At 40.4% G+C, this 20,047-nt stretch overlaps 1 protein-coding gene across 3 annotated transcripts in view; it reads right to left on the bottom strand.

The window, feature by feature from the left end:
- Window positions 1–20,047, bottom strand: part of ANO6 (anoctamin 6) — a 185,427-nt gene that overhangs the window by 80,524 nt on the left and 84,856 nt on the right. For 2 of the 3 annotated variants that reach the window (XM_046010920.1, XM_046010921.1), the window contains one exon: window positions 549–677. In XM_046010920.1, the coding sequence (XP_045866876.1) occupies window positions 549–677 (129 nt within the window). Of the gene's footprint in view, window positions 1–544; window positions 678–20,047 lie in introns of those variants that run through there. The other variant, XM_046010922.1, reaches the window with a different exon arrangement.

The following is a 20,047-nucleotide window of genomic DNA, read 5'->3' as shown; positions in this document are numbered from 1 at the left end:
TCACTATTTCTCATCCTAGAGTTGGTGATCCTGGGCAATCATTTAACCTCAGGGTCACTTCTGTCAACTACAATGGTACTGTAACAGAATGTACCTCACAGGTTCTTGTGAAAAGGATGTGAGACAATGCATGTACGAGGCTCATCCTATCCATGAGAGCACGCCGAATACTAGTTGCTCCTCTGCTGGCAATCATTATTAATCATTAGCTTCCTCTCCCACCTCATAGCAAAGAGCCAAGTATGCTTTTAATGTCAATCTCTTCTACAGAAAGAAAAGTACAACTCCTTAGGAGAAAGCCTGCCCTCTGCTCTAAAACCCACTGAGGTTAAGAGCCTGAGGAAGTTTCGGCTTCAAATGAACAAAACAACAACAACAACAAAAACTGTTAACATGCCTTGAGGGAACGATGAGAAGGGAAGATATAAAGGTATGTTTGGTACATGATATCTCAAACATCAGTTTCACTTTATTGCTTACATAAAAATAGCCCTTTTCTTCACAATATAATAAGAAATAAAAAGGAGAATAGCACACAGAAAACTTACCCTTTGTTTTTCATTTGAACCCTTTTTATTGGTTTCTTTTTTGCTTTCATCTTCATATACTAGAACAAAGTCGATTCTTCGCTGACCGTCATTAAAAAAAAGGGAGTCGGGTTTCCCATTAAATTCTTCCTGTGTGGGGAAAACAAATTTTAACGTAATTTTTAAGTGTCCATTTATAAGTGCTTATTTTCTAGTTTTAATTGGTACATTAGTGTGTTTATAGAGAAAAAGAAATCCATTGCTAGTTGCTTAACCAAGAGGTCACGGTCACCATGATCTTTGCAAGCATAGCATGTTCTAAGTGAAAGAAGTCCTTGAATTGAGCAGTTTAGGATTACTCTACAAACACACGGGAATTTACCAGTATTTCCTGTGTAAACAATCATCTCAGAATTGTTCCCTCCTCCAGCAGCGAAGGAGTTACCACTTTGTAAATCAACACAGTAACCAGAGGTGCCTATCTGAAGGAGAGAAGTTCAGTTTCTTCTTCTTTCAGGAAGAAGAAAAATCAAAGACAAAGCACCGTTCATGAAAAATCTCATCCTTCTTAAGCCATATTTTCTAACCTTTCTCATGGGACCTCATCACTTCACAGAAAGTGACACTTTCTAACATTAAACATACACCAGAGGACGCTCTGATAAACACAAAAGCTACAGTGGTTGTTGGTATTTGTCCCTGAATCCACAAAAGATACCCTTCCTCGCCTAGCAAATAAAACAAACAAATGACCCCAGCGACAATAATAAATAATTGAGTCTTCAGTTTAGAGCTTAAAAGCCTTATGGCTTAAAAATAAAGAAATAATTGTGCAACACAGACCTAACAGCTTTTAAACAATCTTTATTACCATGTGGATTTGAAAGGAATTGTTTTAATTTGCTCTAAGCAAAGACTTGGGTTTGTGTTTCTCACACCGTTTGTGGGGACGCTGATGTGAAATCTGTTGCTGTTGAAGAATCAGACTACTTTTTAACTGATATGTAACATTTCTAAATTTGTAACTTTTTTCATTAAAAACTCATGGGGGATGGCATTTTGTAGTCATTTGGTAGAACCACTTAATCCCTAAATGGGATTAATTCTTCTCTGTACTTGAGCATCGATTCATACAAAAATCACCGCCCCTTCTTCCTTTCCTTCCCACTTTTGAAAAGAGAGACCTTTTGCTGAATGTATACAAGATACTTGTCATTCCTTTCTTTTCCACCAGGGAGCGGGTGAAGGTTTACTTGCCCACAGTCACACTACCTGCCACTCAGCGGGTTGCCTCACCTGTGGAGCACGTGCTGCTGGTGTGACCTGATTCCACACACCTTCACACCAGTCACACTTAACCAGGGATTCTAACTACCAACAGTGTGACTTCCCCAGCCTGAGCACGGTGGGGCCCAGACAACAGACACATCCTTGCCTTAGGCTGGGGCCACTATCGATTCTTTTATTTACAATTTCAGCTCTTTAACACCCATCGACTGTAAAAGTGTTTCAAGCTATACAAAAATGCTAACGCCCTGTCTTTTTCATTTCAGCCACAAAGTCCTTTGGGCTCCTTCCATTTCTCTTCTTTTCAAAAAGATGTCACTATTGGTGACAGCCAGGGTGGCTGCTAGGGGAAAACTCTGGGTAGAGGGGGAAAAAAAAAAAGGAAAGAATAATTTCTTCAGAATGGCAAAGGGGAGGCAGAGTGGGGTGGAAGAGAGTCACAAGAACCTGGTCATCATGACAGACGTCTGAATAGCGTACAAAAGCCACTTGTTCTCTGTAGCCCACATTCTGTTGCCTTTGGTGGCATCCAGCCGGACTCACTGAAGTGAAGGTCTGAAGAATGAGGCCCGGAAGGAGCACCGCATCTGCACATGGCTCCCGGCACTCTCCCGCGCCCGGCCCTTGCTTGGCCACACGGGCCGGTGGGCAGCTCCCACGTAAACCGGTCTGCATGCACATGTTTCATGGGTGACAGAAGACCGTGGCCCTTTGTTTGAAGGAAAGCCTCAGTGACTTGGCATCAGCCGTCTGTAGGAAATAACTAGGTCAAACTCTGATATGGTATTACTGGAACGCAATGCCAGGGAAAGGAGGCCAGTTTTCTGCTGCTATGAAATCCAGGTTTCCCATCGCTTGGCAGAAGATTTCCAACTAGGCAACTGGGAAGGAGGAAGAAACAACGCAGGGCTGGGAAGAATAGGTTACAAACAAGAAATCTGGCCTAAATTTAAAAAGACTGATTTATGAACAAAACTGGGTTTTTTTTAAAGGCTGGATTTTTCAGTAATAATTCTATGACAGCCCTAACTCACCCAATAGGACATTGAAATAACAGAGAATTAAAAACTAATTCCTCTCCTAAAGTTTTGCTATAATGAAGTAAAGTTTTCGTAATCTCTCAGGATAAATATTGATAAACTTCTTTAAAGAACGACTAATTGTTCAGTGATGAATTTATCTAGTCCTGACCTCTCTGCCTTTCTTGGTCCCTACTCAAAACCTGATCTTTATGCTTTCTGACCAAGTCAAATGGCACCAAGACAAGACACAAAAACCCTGAAACCAGACATTTTTCTGAAAAGGACATCTGGATGGCCAACAGACAAATGAGAAGATGCTTGTTGCCATCCATCATCAGGGAAATAACAAATCAAAACCACAATGAGATACCACCTCACACCTGTCAGAACAGCTAAAATGAACAACACAAGAAACAACAGATGTTGGCAAGGATGTTGAGAAAGGGGCACCCTTCTATACTGTTGGCAGGAATGCAAGCTGGTGCAGCCACTCTGGAAAACAGTATGGAGGTTCCCCCAAAGAAGTTAAAAATAGAGCTACCCTAGGATCTGGCAATTGCGCTATTAGGTATTACCCAAAGGACACAAAAATAACCAATGCCCTCACTGGTCCCGAGGATACTAGATTCCACCAATCGAACACTCATTTCCTCATTGGTGGCCACGTGACCTAATGTTGTACTTTAAGTTAAAGGCTGCAGGGTTTTTTAAAAAAAAAAACCCATATTCATTTGCCATTATGTCAAAACCCATGCTGCCAGCCACCGTGGAACAGGGGACCTGACCACCTCTGTCTTTGGCTGTTGCCTTTGACATTTCACACTTGGCATGCAGAGGAGACATGCTGGTCTGAGCAGTAAGAACTTGGCTGCGGAGAACAGGAGAGCGGATAAGAAGGGAGGTTCGGTGTGATCTACGCAAACATTGTTATCCAGGCCTCCCTCTTCTAAGGTGGCTTCTTGCCTTCTTTTACTTGTGGGGCGGATCCTTCAACAAAAGAGCCCCAGAGGGCAGGATTTGCCTTAACCAAATCACGATAAAAAATGCAAGCAGCAGGGGTGCCTGGGTGGCTCAGTGGGTTAAAGCCTCTGCCTTTGGCTCAGGTCATGATCCCAGGGTGCTGGGATTGAGCCCCACATCGGGCTCTCTGCTCCACAGGGAGCCTGCTTCCTCCTCTATCTCTCTCTCTCTTCTGCCTGCCTCTCTGCCTACTTGTGATCTGTCAAATAAATAAATAAATAAAAATCTTAAAAAAAAAAAAAAATGCAAGCAGCAAAATTCTGTGCCCAGTGCTTTTAAGCTAGAGTTGTGAATTTAGGAACTTGAAAAAATTTTGCTGTTGGCTAGGGGGTACAGATGGGTACCAGTCCCGCCCCAGGATTCAGTTAAGACCTCTGTACTTACTATAGGACAAGAGACTGAGAAAGAACATCCTATTGGACAGAAAGACAAGTCCGAAGATGAGCATTTTCCAGTAATTATTTGGTAGGAAAATTTCTCATAAGCAATCTCTGGCTTAAATGAGGCCTTAGCCTTCTTGATGAGGAATCTGCTGGTATATGAAGGGTCGTACGATGGTGAGGTCCGTCTTCTAGGTGGAGAAAGAAGGGCTGGGGTAAGACCGTAGCTGGGGAGCCGCTGTGTGAGAGGCACTGCTCTGTTCTAGGTGAGCGGCACATCTTACGAAAGCAGGCTCCTGTGATCCCTGTTATCAGCACTTGGCAAGGCCGGGAAATAATTTGCTGCTAACATTTGTCCAATCTCATCCTTCTCAAGTGTCCACAAATTGGGTCCTCAAATAACCCTGCCAAAACAAGATTGGCAGTCCCATTCCACAATAGAGGCATCTATTCCTAGAGCTTAAATTGCTGAATTTAAGTTATTTGTCCAAGATCTACATAAAAAGCAGTCCACTTGGGATTTTTGCTCAAACTTTCATGTGTAAGCATGAATGAAACTTTCCCTGGACAGCAAGTGATATCTGATTCTATGTCCAGGACTGTCAAGTAGACTATTCTCAATAGGGCTGTCATTTACTTATGATACTGGAGAGTAGTCCAAGCTTATTTGGGTAATGGTCTCATCCTTTATAGAAAGCAGGATGCAAGAAAGATTTAATGCCTAACAATAATGGTTGAGGAATTACATCACGAAAAATAAACAGTATCAAAACACTCACACAACTGAAGAGCAACTGATATGTGAATGTGGAAAAAATGTGACTCTCTGCCATCTTTAAGACCAGTAAAACAAAGCTAACTAACTCCAAGAAGGACACAACAGGGAAAAAAAAAAAAAAGCCAACTTTAATCATAGAGAACTAAAGTGAAAATATTGGATCTTCTAATTTTTCAGGCAACCCTGAATCCACGTGCATAGCAAGTTCTAGGGAAACCGAAGTTCAGAAGCAAAAGCCTTTATGTAAATATTTAGATCTCCCAAAATACGGAACACAGTGGAATTTTATTTACATGCCATACAGTTATGAGATATATTCTGAAGTGTTTTCCCTAACTGTAGGAGAATTCCGGGAGATTCAAAGTATAAATAATAGTGGAACCTCTTTGCTTTACACAATTGTGTAAAGAGAAAAGCAACCAGGACAAATTCTTTCCTTCTGTGAGATCTCCTCTTCTGTCTGCAAAAACAAATAGTAAGAAAATGCAAAGTAGAAAGAAAAATGCCAAGCCCAAGCCCTGCCAGTATGGAAGGCTTGATGCCGAAGGTAGAAAGACTGGTATTGTGGAAAGTAGCGTGGAAAAGAGGAAGTGACCTGTTCACAGGGATAAGGAGAAATACGTGGACACACACGGGAGCCAAACCAGAAATCAGGTCAGTTAACTGGTGTCTTGGAAGGGATGAGCGAGCACGTTTTTGACTGGACTCAGGCATTCGGGAACACTAAAGGGAAGGAATCAGCAGAAAGAGGGTCTGTTCCAGGAGGAAGGCGTATCCAGAATAAGGACTCTGGTTTGTTTTAGAGTCAAGCGTGTCAGAATGTTCCACAAAGATCCCTTGATGGTGATGCTGTAATGATCCAGGTGTACTCAAGACTGACCCAGAATATCTGTACACACCAGTCGCCTTTCCCACTCTCTTAACCACGCTGTTAACTTCTGAAGGCCAGTGGCCACATCTTGTCCACCGTGAGTTCTCTGCTGAGCCTTGCATATAGCACGAGCTCGGTTTACTTTTTTCTTAAGAAAAAAAAAATTACCTTTTCTCCCCTATGATAAAAGTAATATATACTCAATTTTTAAAATTCTGAAGATACGGAAGAGTAAAAAGGAATAAACAGAAGTCATTTGTAATCCCACCTCCTACAGCTGAGCTGAGCTTAATATTTTGGAGTAGATCCTTTCAGGTTTTCATGCGTGCACATGCACTAACCAAAACGGTACCATACCTTACATACTGTTTTATAAACATCTCTCACAGACATTTTTCTAGCTGGATCTAAAGCTCTGTGTCATATTTAATCACTACAATATAAACATTTCCTCTGCTGATGAACACATAAATTGTTTCCAATTTGCTGCTTTTATAAACACTGATGCAATGAGCATCCTTGTATATGTCTATCTGTGCACATGTTCAATGACTATTTCCTTGGGCTTAATTCTAGAAGATTTTAAGTGGCACAGCCTCTTCAGAAGCTTTTGACATATAGGTCACTAAACTGTCATTCTGATATTTATGATAAATGAATACTTGCACCAGCAGAGTATGAAAATGCCTTTTCCACCCTCACCTGATTTCAGTTATTTTCACTTTCCCCATGATCGTCAAAATATCTTTTTTCATTTGCACTTTTTAATTAGAGAGTGCCAACATTTTTATGGGTACTGTCCAGCTGAAATACTGCTTTTGTGAAATGCCAATTACTATTCTTGACCTAACTGAATTATATTATTATTTAATCCCTATTCAGTAGATTCTCTTGAGTTTCACTGATGAGATCCTAAAGACCATGCAGGCAAATGGGGCAAGTCGGTAAATGGTAATATAGAAGGGGCCCATAAAATTATCAAGTAAGTCCCAAAAGGAAAAGGGAGAAATATTTTAGGGTACAGTCCATCAGTCGTGGGTTCAATGATGTTGACATGTTTTCCGAAATTCAGACACTGAATTGGAATGTGCTATACCAGTTTTAGAGATCCTTGCCCCAAGCTGACATACTTTCCATTATAGTTTATATGCCACCTCTGTAACTACCAAGTAGCAGTTATATATTTTGACTCAAAAATTTCTGAAAAAAAAATTTTAGAACTTAATACTTATTTAGTCCATAAGTGATTTTTGTTGCAGGCATTGGTAATTGGCTCTAACTAGTTCCCAAATAGCTGAACTTATGGGTTTTAGTTCTTTCTCAACAGGGATAGATACAGTTCACTTATAAATGCTCATTAGATTGTGTCATGAAAATGACGCCGCTGCTTCTGTTTTTTTGGTTATACCCACAAGGGAACATGAACATGCCAACAGGTTGCTGATTTGGTTTATGCATTTTGCCTTTGTTTCCTTTTGCTTGGGTTAAAATAAACTCTGGAGTTCTATTATTAGAACATCACATTTCAGATGCTGGTTGAGTATAAAGGCATAATGCCTTAGGCATAATTACTGTTAAATATTCCCCTCCAGCCCATGCCAAGGAAACAGTAGTTTTATCAAATGAAGTTCTCACATGACTTTATATATTCTTCAAATTTCTGAACCAAGCTTGAGGAAATATGAAAATAGAACTTTTAATGACCTTTTTAAAGTAAAACTTCCTTAAAAGGAGTTACGTAACTAGAGTAGATAACAGGCTTTCAGAAAATTTGCAGGGAGATGCTCATAGGAGGCTCCTCCCAGGGCAGGGGCTCTGTTTGAACCTTTTCCTTAACCCCGTGGTAAGAGCTAGGATTGGGAGTTTCAGTGGCACAGCTATATACATTTTTTTCTCTCTCCTGTTTTTCCATACACTTTCCAACCATTTTAAAACCTCTGGTTAGGGGGCGCCTGGGTGGCTCAGTGGGTTAAAGCCTCTGCCTTGGGCTCAGGTCATGATCTCAGGGTCCTGGGATCGAGCCCGGCATCGGGCTCTCTGCTCCGCAGGGAGCCTGCTTCCTCCTCTCTCTGCCTGCCTCTCTGCCTGCTTGTGATTTCTCTCTGTCAAATAAATAAAATATTTAAAAAAAAAAACCCTCTGGTTAGCGTTCCTTAATGGTGATTTGCAGAAAAGAAGAATAAGAAAAATCACAAAGAAAAAGACAAAAGTGTGAAAATGCATATAGCGGTTGTTTTCATGCTTTTCCAGAAGCAGCCATCACTGGTTTGCACAGTTCACATCAGATAATGGTAACACTGGTGAAATGTGGGTGAGATTAAGCTATAAATATTCCCAGTAAAACCTGTGGAAAGATAAAGTGATAGATGTGATAAAACAAGTCAAGTGGTATAAGACGATAGTTCTGAGAGGCAACGATTATCCTCCCGGAGGCTGACCTCTTAAGGTTTCAATTTCCCCAAAGTGTCCTGCTTTTGCTTTCATAACACATTATGGATTTCACATTCTTAAACATGTTTTGAATCTATGAGAATTTTCAGTTTGTACTACCTCTTGAGGAAAAATGTTCTAAAGTTTTCCCACCTAGGCAAGATGGTTGTCCTAATTATACTTTTTGGACCTTTAAGAAATAACTCCCAATCTTATATTCTGGAATCCATTAGAACCAAAAGAATATTTGGACCAGATCCTTGATGATTTAATGGGTTTTCACAATATTCTGTCCACAACTTTAAGATCATCACTCTTAAGAAACGATGGTTTTCCTGTGACTTTATAACTACAGGGTTCCCCTCCACCTACCCTCCTATTCCTCTCACTCAACCGTATTTCAAGTGGCTTTCACATAATTAGTTTCAGTTCTCAGAAAACTAACTGGTTATGACTCAAAAATATTCACTGGTAGTTCTCATTCACCCAATCCATTGCTGTGAACCATATCCTTTTCCCAGTCACCTAAGTCACATGTGACCTGGATTACGAGTCCCTGAAATTTTATGCTTTTGAAAGAAAATCCTACCGCATAGAAGGTGATTATAGTCTTAGAATGAACAGAAAACAGGGTTGCAAACTGGTTATTCAGGCTGTCAAACGACAGACGATATGGAAGAAGGTAGCACTGGGGGTGTAACCAAGGCAACAGTCAAGCTCTTTCCTAGGCTCCTGTCCAACTCCTCTTCCCAGGCTCCCTTAAAGTTACAATCCGTCACTCCCAGAGGCTCTTCCTCTTTTACAGAAGGTTGCTGTTTCTCATCTAAGAACTGCCCTGGGTTATTTTTAGCTTTTCAGCTGCTGGGAGTTTGCAACACAAGAGTCCTGTCATCAACATTCACTCCCTCAAAGACTGTTATGTCCCATGTATCCATGGGCCATAATCTTCTCAGACTACTTCTCTGAGAATTGGTGTTTACAAGCTCATTCAAAGCAGGAGGAAGGAAAAAGAAATCAGAGCACCTAGTACCCAGCAAAGCAAAGCAAAGCAATACGACAACACCTATCAGTTGGTTAATGTTTTATATAAATATTACCTTCTCTCCCTTAACTCACAAGAAGTTTACAGGAATGGCTGTTCTTTGCGGTATGAAAATGAGAATGCATAGATGTTTCCAAAATAAAATAAAAAAAAAATAGGACTAATTTAAAACCATGGCACAAAAATGTTTGAAACTGACTGTAAATAAAATATAACACTTCACAAAATCCTCTTCCTGCCAGTTGTTGGGAATTTTCAAGAAGCAAAGTGCTCTGATGAAACATTTTTAGATAAACCTTATACCAATTAATAAAGGTCACTTTAACCTATTTATACTCTAAATTTTCTCAAATACAGTACACAATAGTTTTTATATCTTTTAAGAGATTATTGAACATCACTTAGCTGCTATTGTTATTATTGTTATGATGGAGGTAGAAATGAACAGACCCCCAAATAAGAATACAGAACTTGGGCTTTGTTATACAGCTGAGCGGATTTCAAAACACAACTCTGCTACATACAAAGCACTATGCCTTTATGTATATATTTTATTTCTTTAAAACTATTTATTCATCTGTGAAAAGGTGGAAATCAAAGAAAGAAATGCATGGTTACTGTGAAGGTTAAGAACAATGATACATGAATAGCAATAGCACAGGCCTGGAACACAGTAAAAGCTCAAGAACTGTGAGTTCTTGGTTTTCTCTAATGCGTAACAGTTCTTTGTTAACGACCAGCTGTGGTGGGTGCATTTACATACTCCACAGTCACTAGAAATGTGCACCTGCTTCTTGCTTTTTCTCACTGCCATTACTCAGATTATGAAATCATTTCTTTTGGTATCACTTTACCTGTTTTTAATAGATATTTCATTACACTCTTATTTGCTGCTTCTCATTTGCTTTGAATTGGACAACCAGATTAATGGAATTTATCGAATTTCTTTGAAATTTAATATTGGTGCTTTGGTTTTGGACATCAGAGTCTTTAGTTTTCTTAAGGTTCTGAGTAAAATGTGACCGATGTAGAGTGCCCTATCCTGTGAGTGAACAAAATACGTGAAGGGTTAATATATTATCATGACACTATATTCTCCCTGTGATACACTGATTTATAAGAAATATGTATTTCGCTATTCAGATGACCAAAATCTCTTTCTCAGATGTATCTGGTCTTCATCTATATGTACTGAAGATGCTTCAGAGACATAAAGATGAAATAGGTGTCTTCTTATTAATAAAGATGACTTTTGGACCCTACCCAAGGGTGTGGGACTGGCTGCCAGGAGGACCAACCATGTAATTAGAGGGCTGAAAATGTCAGTGCCCTCCATCACCTCCAGGGAGGGGGAAAAGGGTTGGAGTTTGAATTAGCCAATGACTTAGCCAATCATGGCTATGCAATGAAGCTTCCATAAAAACCAAATGAACTGGGTTTGCAGAGCTTCTAGGTTGGTGAACACATGGGGACGCAGGGAGAGGGGCAGACCTGGGGAAGACATGGAAGCCCCAAGCTCTTTCCCCATTCCTTAACCCATATATCTCTTTATCTGGCTGTTGATTCATGTCCTTTAATAAACTGGTAAATATAAGAAAATGTTACCCTGAGTTCTGTGAGCTGCTCCAGCAAATTGACTGAACCTATAAAGAAGGTTGTTGGAACCTCCAATCTGTAGTCATTTGGTCGAAGCCCCGGTAATAGCCTGGGTCCATCTCAACTGGGGAGTGGAAGGCAATTTTGTAGGACTGAGTCCTAAACCTTTGGAATCTGATGCTATCTCCTGGTAGACAGTGTCAGAATTGACTTGAATTCTCTGATACCCAACTGGTATCCGAGAACTGCTTAGTGTGTGGCGGAATGGGGAACACACCCCCTTCATTGGTACTTAGAACTGGTACCAGGAACCCTTAAACAACTCTCCCACTGCCACCTCTTTCAAAAGTGGTCTTATGGCATCTGGCATCAAATAGAATGAAAATAATAAGATTAATGAATTGTAAATAGAATCAGGGCCAGAGAAAGTAGAAGGAAGAAAATGTACTAACTGCTGGGACAACTGTAACTGTTGTGATTTTAACATGACACTTGGCACAAAGCCTCCTGGCAGCAGGGTGAAAAGGAAATGCGTTCAATGATCCAGTTCTTGGTATCAGAATGAAAGGAAGCATTCTGATTTGGGTAGGAGGGAAAGGTCTCATGTGAGACCTTATATAGAAACACACAGTTTTTGTCCATTTCCCTAACAATGTCCTTGGCAAGGAATTGGGGTTATAAAATACAATATGCCTGTAACCTTTGACTTTTTCTTCTTTAGTTCTCATATTGCTTCTACCTTTGAAGAAATTAGTCTACATTTTACCCTGTTCCATCTATTGCCAGCTCTCCAGGCTGCATTCTTGACCCTTACAAACTAGATTACTATTAATATTCCAATTAGTCTCCTTGAATCCAGTTGTCCTGTTTGTCAAATTCACCTTATACACTTCTACCAAATGGATGGTCCTAAACCAACATGTTCAAGTTGCAGGATTCAAAAACCTTTAGTTAGTCCCAATGACCTCTGGAAAAAGTTTAAACATTTCCACTGGGTATTCAAGATCCTTCATAATCTCATTTGTCATAGATATCCTATATATACATATCAATTTTATATATATATCAATTATACATATAGATATATCCTATTGATAGCTATATATATCCTATCAAATATAGGACAAAACATATCTTATATTTTATTATCACTCCCCATTCCTAACGCTCCAACTCAACCATCCTTTCTCACCAGTGTTTTGGCTACATCACCATGCTTCCCGCCTCTACTCCTTTACTTATGTGACATCCCCTCCTAAAGTCTCTTTCCCTTCTCCTTCCCACCTATCCAAAACTTAGTTCTGCTTCAAGGAGAAACTCTATTCTTCTCTCATGAAGCCTTCCTGATGGAAAGTTCCCGTTTTTCCCTCCCTCACTATGCTACTGTCGATGCCAATGGGTGGGTGCATTCCAAATTTCTGAGATCCCTTCAAGGGGCCCATGGGGCCACAGCTATTTTTATAATACTAAGATTTGACCTGTCTTCTTCACTGTGTTAGCATCTGCAATGATGGTGCAAAAGCAGTTGGGGGATGGGTAACATGGCCAGAGTCTTCGCACTACTCAGCAGCAGCAGCAAACTCTACTAGTTGTCTTTATACTCTTCAGCACCACATACGGTAAAGAGCCACTTCCCTTAAACATGTTCTTCATGAAGCTGTAACAACGACTAACGACATTAAATCCTGACCCTGGAGTACACGGCTTTTCAATACTCTGTGAAAAGAAATGGAAGTCCCCAGAAAGCACTTTCTGACGCACACTCAAGGAGGATGGTTGTCTGGAGGAAAAGTGCTTGTATAATTTTTGAGTTGCCACTTGCTTCCACAGATACCACTTTTACTCGACAGATGACTGACACAAAATTCAAGTTATCTAGACTTGAGTATTTGGCGGATATTTTCCCAAAAACGAACAAAGTGAAACTGTCATTTCGGGAAAAACAACTGACAATATTTACTGGTAATGATAAAATTCCAAGCAAGTATTAGAATTTAGGACAACTTGTATTCACTGTGAATTTGACAGCTTCCCAATATTCATTAGCATTTCTGATGAGACTGGGCGTGTGTTAACAAATGTCATTTTTTTTCATATTGTATAACGAAATGGGTCAACATTTGTATTAAGAGCTGCTTAACTCAGTGAACCAATATTTTCAGCTGTTCTATGCATAGTGATAAAAATTATGCTTGGGTAAAGATCCATTCAAAATGCAAGACCGGTTTTCAATATACAAAAAGTTTGTTGATATGGTTTCACATTCTACAACCAACCTTTAAGATGTTTACAACCTGATAAGTTTTAAATTGGTATCAAAGAAGAATACCCACAATTACCTGAAAAGATTTAAAAACTCCTCTCTTGGAGCGTCTGGGTGGCTCAGTTGGTTAAGCATCTGCCTCTGGCTCAGCTCATGATCCTGGAATCCCAGGATCAAATCCCGCATCAGGCTCCTTGCTCCACCAGGAGTCTGCCTTTCCCTCTGCCCCTCTTCCCTGTTCATGCTTTCTCTCTCAAATAAATAAAATCTTTAAAAAAAAAAAAAACTCCTCTGTTTTCTGACTACCTACCTGTGTAAGGCTGGATTTACTTCATATACTTCAACCAAAACAACATATTGCAATTTTTAACTGCAGAGGTAGATATGAAAATCCACCTGCCTTCTCATAAAGAGAGTTGTAAAATACATAAAATAATGCCACCCTTCTTACTAATGCCTGTTTTTGTTTAAAGAATATAGTTATTTTTCATGAAAATATTTTATGTTAATGTATATTGGGTTTATCATTGGTTATGTTTAAGTAAATCAATATACTTAATTTTTTTCAGTTTTAAGTTCTATTATAGTAAGTATCAATATACCCACATAAAAAAAGCTATTTGGGGTCCATACTTTTTATTAAGAGTGTGAAGCGTAGGACTATAAAGCTTTTAGAACCACTGTTTTATACTATTCATTCTGGCTCTTAATTTTGCATTATATAAATTATAATAATAGTATGATAAAATACCTATATAATATGTCATCGAACTATTTTTATGTATACATACTATCATTTTTATTGGATTATAACAATGAAGGAGAGAAACCTGTTTTTTGGTTTAACCTATAACCCCTAGGAAAACAAGCCAACAGACACTTGCTGAATTGACTTGAGATTACATTCAAGTCAAAAGTGTTTAACAGGACCATCTTATCCAAGTTTTATAAAGGTTCAGTCTTGTTGGTTTCTAAAAGTTGCGCCAGGTGGCTTTGAAAATTTAAGACCACATTCCATCCCAAAGCAGTAGTCAGGTTCTGTATTCCATTAATGTTTTTAATGGTTATATTGTATTCCACTGAAGTAAACTATTTCCCTCCTCTCTTGGCATATAAGACCCCCACTACCTGGAACCCCTCCCTTTCCCTGCCTAACCTTCCCTGTCCTCCCCAGCTAGCTTAGGTCCCCTCCTTTTATACTCTCAGAGCACCTTATATTCATCCTTATATGTCACCTCCCACAATTTTAATTGTGTAGTTATTCATGTAATTATTTGATTAATGTCTGTTTCTCTCACTAGAATATATGCCCCAAGGGGTATTTCAGTGATATTTCCCCATAGTACTTGTTTAATAGGGTTATGGAAATATTAAGTGGATAAATATTATTAAATAAGTCAATTGAAATTAATTAACCCTTTATTCTGTGATATTTTGTAATGTTACAGATAAAGCAACAGCATGCAGGGGGCGGGGGTGGGGCGGGATTCCATTAGCCATCACAGAATGAAATGAAATGATCTGATTTTTTAAGGAAGTGCTTAAAGAACAGATGGTGGGTGGCAAAGTGGCAATGGGAGACTGTGAAAGTCCAGGGAAGAAAGGCAGTGAGGGACCTAGTCTGAGAGGGTAGCAACAGAAATGAAGACAAAGGGACAGGCAAGCCATGACTTACACTTAGACTCAGCAGGTCAGAAACAACGTCAGGAGGATTCTGAGGTTTGTAGCTTGAGCAGCTGAGAGGATGGTGAGTATATTTACCGAAACGCACAAAACTGGAAGAACAGCACAGTTAAGAGGGGAAGACTCCTAAGACTCTGAGATTTCCAAATGGAGAGATCAAGGACTGAGGCTGAGACTTGAAGTAGAAACCTGGGAGCTGCTAACACAGAGTTCTGTGGTAACTGGAGCTAAGGGAGGGAGTTTGAGGAGAGCCAGTGAGAAAGATGAGCTTGGGAAATCTGACTGACAGGAAGGGCTTGGGCAGACAAGGAGGAGAAGCAAAAAGGTAAACAGGTGGTCAACCGTAAGATTATCTTGGGTTCCTTCCCCCTTCACGTCCCAGCTGTCTCCCTTCATTTCCTCTTCCTGCACTGCCCACCCGCCTGGGACTGTTAGAGTGGTCCGCTAACTGTACTGCTCGCTTGCTTCTCTCCTTCCAGTGCCTTCTGCACGCTCCAGCCAGACTGCCATCCTATCCACGCTCTCCAGCTGCACTGTCCAACACCATAACTACTAGCCTGCAGAGCTACTGAATTCACAGGAATTAAAATTAAACAATTAAAACTTCGGTTCTCTGTGTCACTAGTCACATGGTAGGGTAGGTCATCAACAGGACATGACCGCTGGTTGACCCTGGACCTGGACCCCAGCAATCAGAGGTTCCTCACCCCCACCTCTGTCTTTGGAATGTGTATTCCATTCACCTTCCCTGCTCCGAGAAGCTACCCCAAGGACCTAGCCTTGAGATAGTGATGTGGAATTCAGACCATCTGGTCCACATATATGACTGAACACAGTTAAGGCTCGATATAAACTTCTAAGATTCTGGCAGGTGGTGGGAGTGTGGGGCGGTGGTGGAGATCTAACTGCCTTGAGGCTGCCTAAGATAAGCCTTGTAAGTTCCTTTGCTTATTAAACCTACCACCTCTAGACCTGGAGTGGCCTCTTTCTTCAGTCTCTCCTTCCCTTCACACATGGGGTCAGTTTCAGATTGTAGCCGGGAAGGTCCCAAGGAGGTTTTGAAATGAACACCACACTTCAAGGGTCTCCACAGCCAGACATGGCTAGAGGGCTACAGTGTCGGACATCACAGAGATAGCACACTTCAATCATCAGAGAAAATTCTGTTGGGTAGGGCTGTTATAGCATTGCTTTGTCTTTTCAGCTGAAAAGTTCAAACCCTTGGTCCAATACTGCTACATTCGGCCTTCAACTGTCTAACTTCATCTCCTCCCACTACCCTAGATCAACTCTACACTCGATACACACTGGACACTCCTTACTCATCCCCACCTCCACTCGCAGGTTCATGCGGTTAGGAAACCCTCCTATACTACAGCCACCGTGATGGTCAGGTTCGTGTGTCAGCTTGGCTAGTCTACACTACTCAGTTATGCAGCTGAACACTAATCTAGGTGTTGCTGCGAAGGTATTTGGTAGATATGGTTAACACGTACAGTCAGTTGACTTTAAAGGAAAGGTTATAATAATGACATATTTCTATTATAAAATGTATGATACAGGGCGCCTGGGTGGCTCAGTCAGTTAAGCATCTGCCTTTGGCTCAGGTCATGATCCCAGGATTCTGGGGTCAAGTCCTGCATCCGGCTCTCTGCTCAGTGGGGAGCCTGCTTCTCTCTCTGCCTCTGCCTCTCCCCCTGCTTGTTCTCTCTCTCAAATAAATAAAATAAAATAAAAATAAAATGTATGATACAAGCCATTAAAAAAACACTCTTAATGACTTTAATTATCTTAAATATTTACATCACAAACTGGTAATTAAAGTAGCAGCTTCCCTATAAAATATTCAGAGCCTGGCCTGGGACACTGGTCTTCTCCTACCCTGAGAGGACTTATACCATTGCCCTATGGTTTTCTGGCCTTGAGATTTGGTCCAGAACTCACACTCTGGTTCTCCTGATTCTCAGGCCTTTGGACTGAGACTGAAACTATGCCACCGGCTTTTCCTGGGTTTCTAGCTTGCAGATAGCAGATCGTGGGGCTTCTCAACATTTGCAATCATGTAAGCTAATTTGTATAATAAATCTTTCTCTCTCTTGCTTTCTCTTTCTCTGTATGTATATATGTATGCACACATGCATCTCTGCACATGTGTGTGGAACAAAAAGTCTGCCAACTTTCTCACTAAATGCTCCTACAAAGAGATCATTGCTTTTACCCAGGATTAAAATAGTTCCAATCACTGAACACTACATTAGAAACTAATCATGCACTATACATTGACCAAGTGAATTTAAATTTAAAAAAATAAAATTAAACTAAAATATTTCTTAAAACGACAACAAAAGGAAAGATTATTTTCCTCAATGATCTGGGTGAGACTCACCTAGTCAGCTGATGGTCTTTAAAAAAAAAATAAAAATATCCTCAGGCTTCTCTGAGATAAAGAAGTTTTACCTTATGGCCTGTAGCAGCTACCCCTGACCCTGAGTCTCCAGCCGGCCCTTCCTGCCACCATGCTTCATGCATTGGACTCCACACTGCATAGACCATCTGCTTAATAAATCTCTGTTTATAGGGACGCCTGGGTGGCTCAGTGGGTTAAGCCTCTGCCTTCAGCTCAGGTCATAATCCCAGCATCCTGGGATCGAGCCCCGCATCGGGCTCTCTGCTCAGCGGGGATCCTGCTTCCCTCTCTCTCTCTCTCTGCCTGCCTCTCTGCTTACTTGTGATCTCTGTCAAATAAATAAAATCTTAAAAAAAAAAATTTCCTTTTAAAAAAAGGAAATACTTATATATAGATACAGATATATACATACACAGATGTACACACACAAGAGAATGTGCATATACGTGTGTGCGTCTGTATATATCCTACTGTTTTCTGGACTGGAATACCTTTCGGTACAGATTGCAGCACCTGGTGAAATCCACCCTTCAGGGCTGAGCCATTTACCACCAGCGCCTTCAAAATTACAAATGTGACTTTTCAAAGATAATGGTTCTTAAACGAGGCTGCACGTTAGAGTCACCTTCGTAAACTTGTTACAAACATGGGCAGGTTCTAACCAGGAGCAAGATTAGCATCAGAAGGCCAGCTTGGACCTTCACTTTTTAAAAGAGCTCTCTAGGATAAATGAAACAAGATGGGATTGGGAGGGAGACAAACCATAAATGACTCTTAATCTCACAAAACAAACTGGGGGTTGCTGGGGGGAGGTGGGATTGGGAGAGGGGGAGCGGGCTATGGACATTGGGGAGGGGAGGCGAACCATAAGAGACTATGGACTCTGAAAAACAACCTGAGGGTTTTGAAGGGTCAGGGGTGGGAGGTTGGGGGAACAGGTGGTGGGTAATGGGGAGGGCACGTTTTGCATGGAGCACTGGGTGTTGTGCAAAAAGAATGAATACTGTTACGCTGAAAAAATAAATAAAATGGGAAAAAAAAAAAAAAAGAGCTCTCTAGGGAAATCTGAGGCACAAACAGAGCTGAGAACCAGGATCCTAACCGAACTCCTCTCGACTTTAAGTGCTGCTGGAACTCCTCAAACACCGCACACTGCCTCATGATCCTTCGTTCAAACAACTAATCAGCATCAGTTGCAGGACTAACATTTGTCAGTTATGAAGACAGTGCAGGGCGCAGGGGACGGAGGCAACAGTGGGCCCACTCTTGGCCTTGAGGGGAAACACTGAGATATACTTCTTGGTATTCCTTGCAGCACATGCATTAATAAATATTAAATGAATGAATAAATGAAAATTTTAAAGCAAAATTTAGTGAAGCTGATGCTGGTTTATTCAAAATAGTGCATAATTTAAACAGCTCTTATTTCTAGTTCAATTGAAAATCCTATTAGCAAGTGTTGGTAAGTGCCTGACATATTTATTTATTGATAGACGGTACTGTTGGTATTTTAGAACATTGCTGAGTAGGATTAATTCTCACCCCACGGATAATTTGGTAGATACCCCATGCCTATAACTACTTTCCTCAGAGGCCTAAGTAAAAAATGTCTCTCTGTGCTCTTATAAGGGGAACAGAACCGACTCCTGAGGCCAGCACAGTTTGAAGGAGAGGGGAAGGGGGGGATGGTGGGGCTGATCGACACAGGGCTGTGGTTACTGTGAGGCTGGCCAGCCCTGTACCTACAATCTGTGTGGTCCAGTATAAATGTCCATAAATGTTAGATAAGATTCTTACTGTATTATTATTTTATGAATATGCTTTTAAGATGGCTAAAATGCTTTTCCATCACTGTGCAGTCACGGAACAACACCCCAGTGAAGGAATCTGCTGATTTTTCTGCTTTTTCACATGAGGAGACTTGAGGTCCTAAGAGAAAAAGCGACTAGCTCACAGGGAACTTAGAGCAGAATGGCACAGGGACAGAGGGCTTCTAATTCCCTAGAATGCCATCTTGTGCTCAGCTTCCTGGGGGACTTTCAGAACGACTTTCTTTTACAAAAAAGAAAAAAAAAATTTTTTTCTAAGTAAAAACACTTTTCAAAGTCTCAGAAGTACCTCCTCTCATTCACCTCTCTCCTTCAACCTTTTTATTTCACAAGACAGTATATTCACTTTTTAAAAACACTTAAGACTACCGAAAAACCACGAAATGCTGGTGATACCATTAGTATCCCTGAATGATCTGTCAAATGTCTCATTATGTGTTTTTATTTTAAGGGATTTGGACTTAGCAGTCAAATTTTACTCCAGCCACAAGTATGGCCTTGACTTGATATATTCTAATTCATACTAATATTGTAAAGATCTATATTACTGGTTTGCTCATTATAATTAATGAAAATGTTCTTTGGTAGTTATTAAAATCTGTCAGGTCACATTAATCTACATTTCAAAAAGGAACTTGGGAGCAGGAACTGTACATGCATTTTCCTTTTAACGGAGCCATTGGAGTTTTCTGGGTAAAAGCGCATCTTACAGTGTTTGGTTTGGTTTTGATTTTTAAACCAGAGACAGACTTAAGGAATACATTTGTGGCTTATTACAGTAAAGATACACTTTTTATTGTTATTTGTCAAAATAAGGAAAGCTAGGGTTAACTAGTAGGACTTCAGAAATAAAGGGATTTTAAATCATCTTTCCAAAGCCCTTAAGCCTTCCAAATTAATTACAAATTCAAA

The sequence above is a fragment of the Meles meles genome, chromosome 7 (genome assembly GCF_922984935.1).
Source record: "Meles meles chromosome 7, mMelMel3.1 paternal haplotype, whole genome shotgun sequence".
Lineage (NCBI taxonomy): Eukaryota > Metazoa > Chordata > Mammalia > Carnivora > Mustelidae > Meles > Meles meles.
Note: the sequence above shows the minus strand (reverse complement) of the source record. Positions and strands in the feature narration are given on the sequence as shown.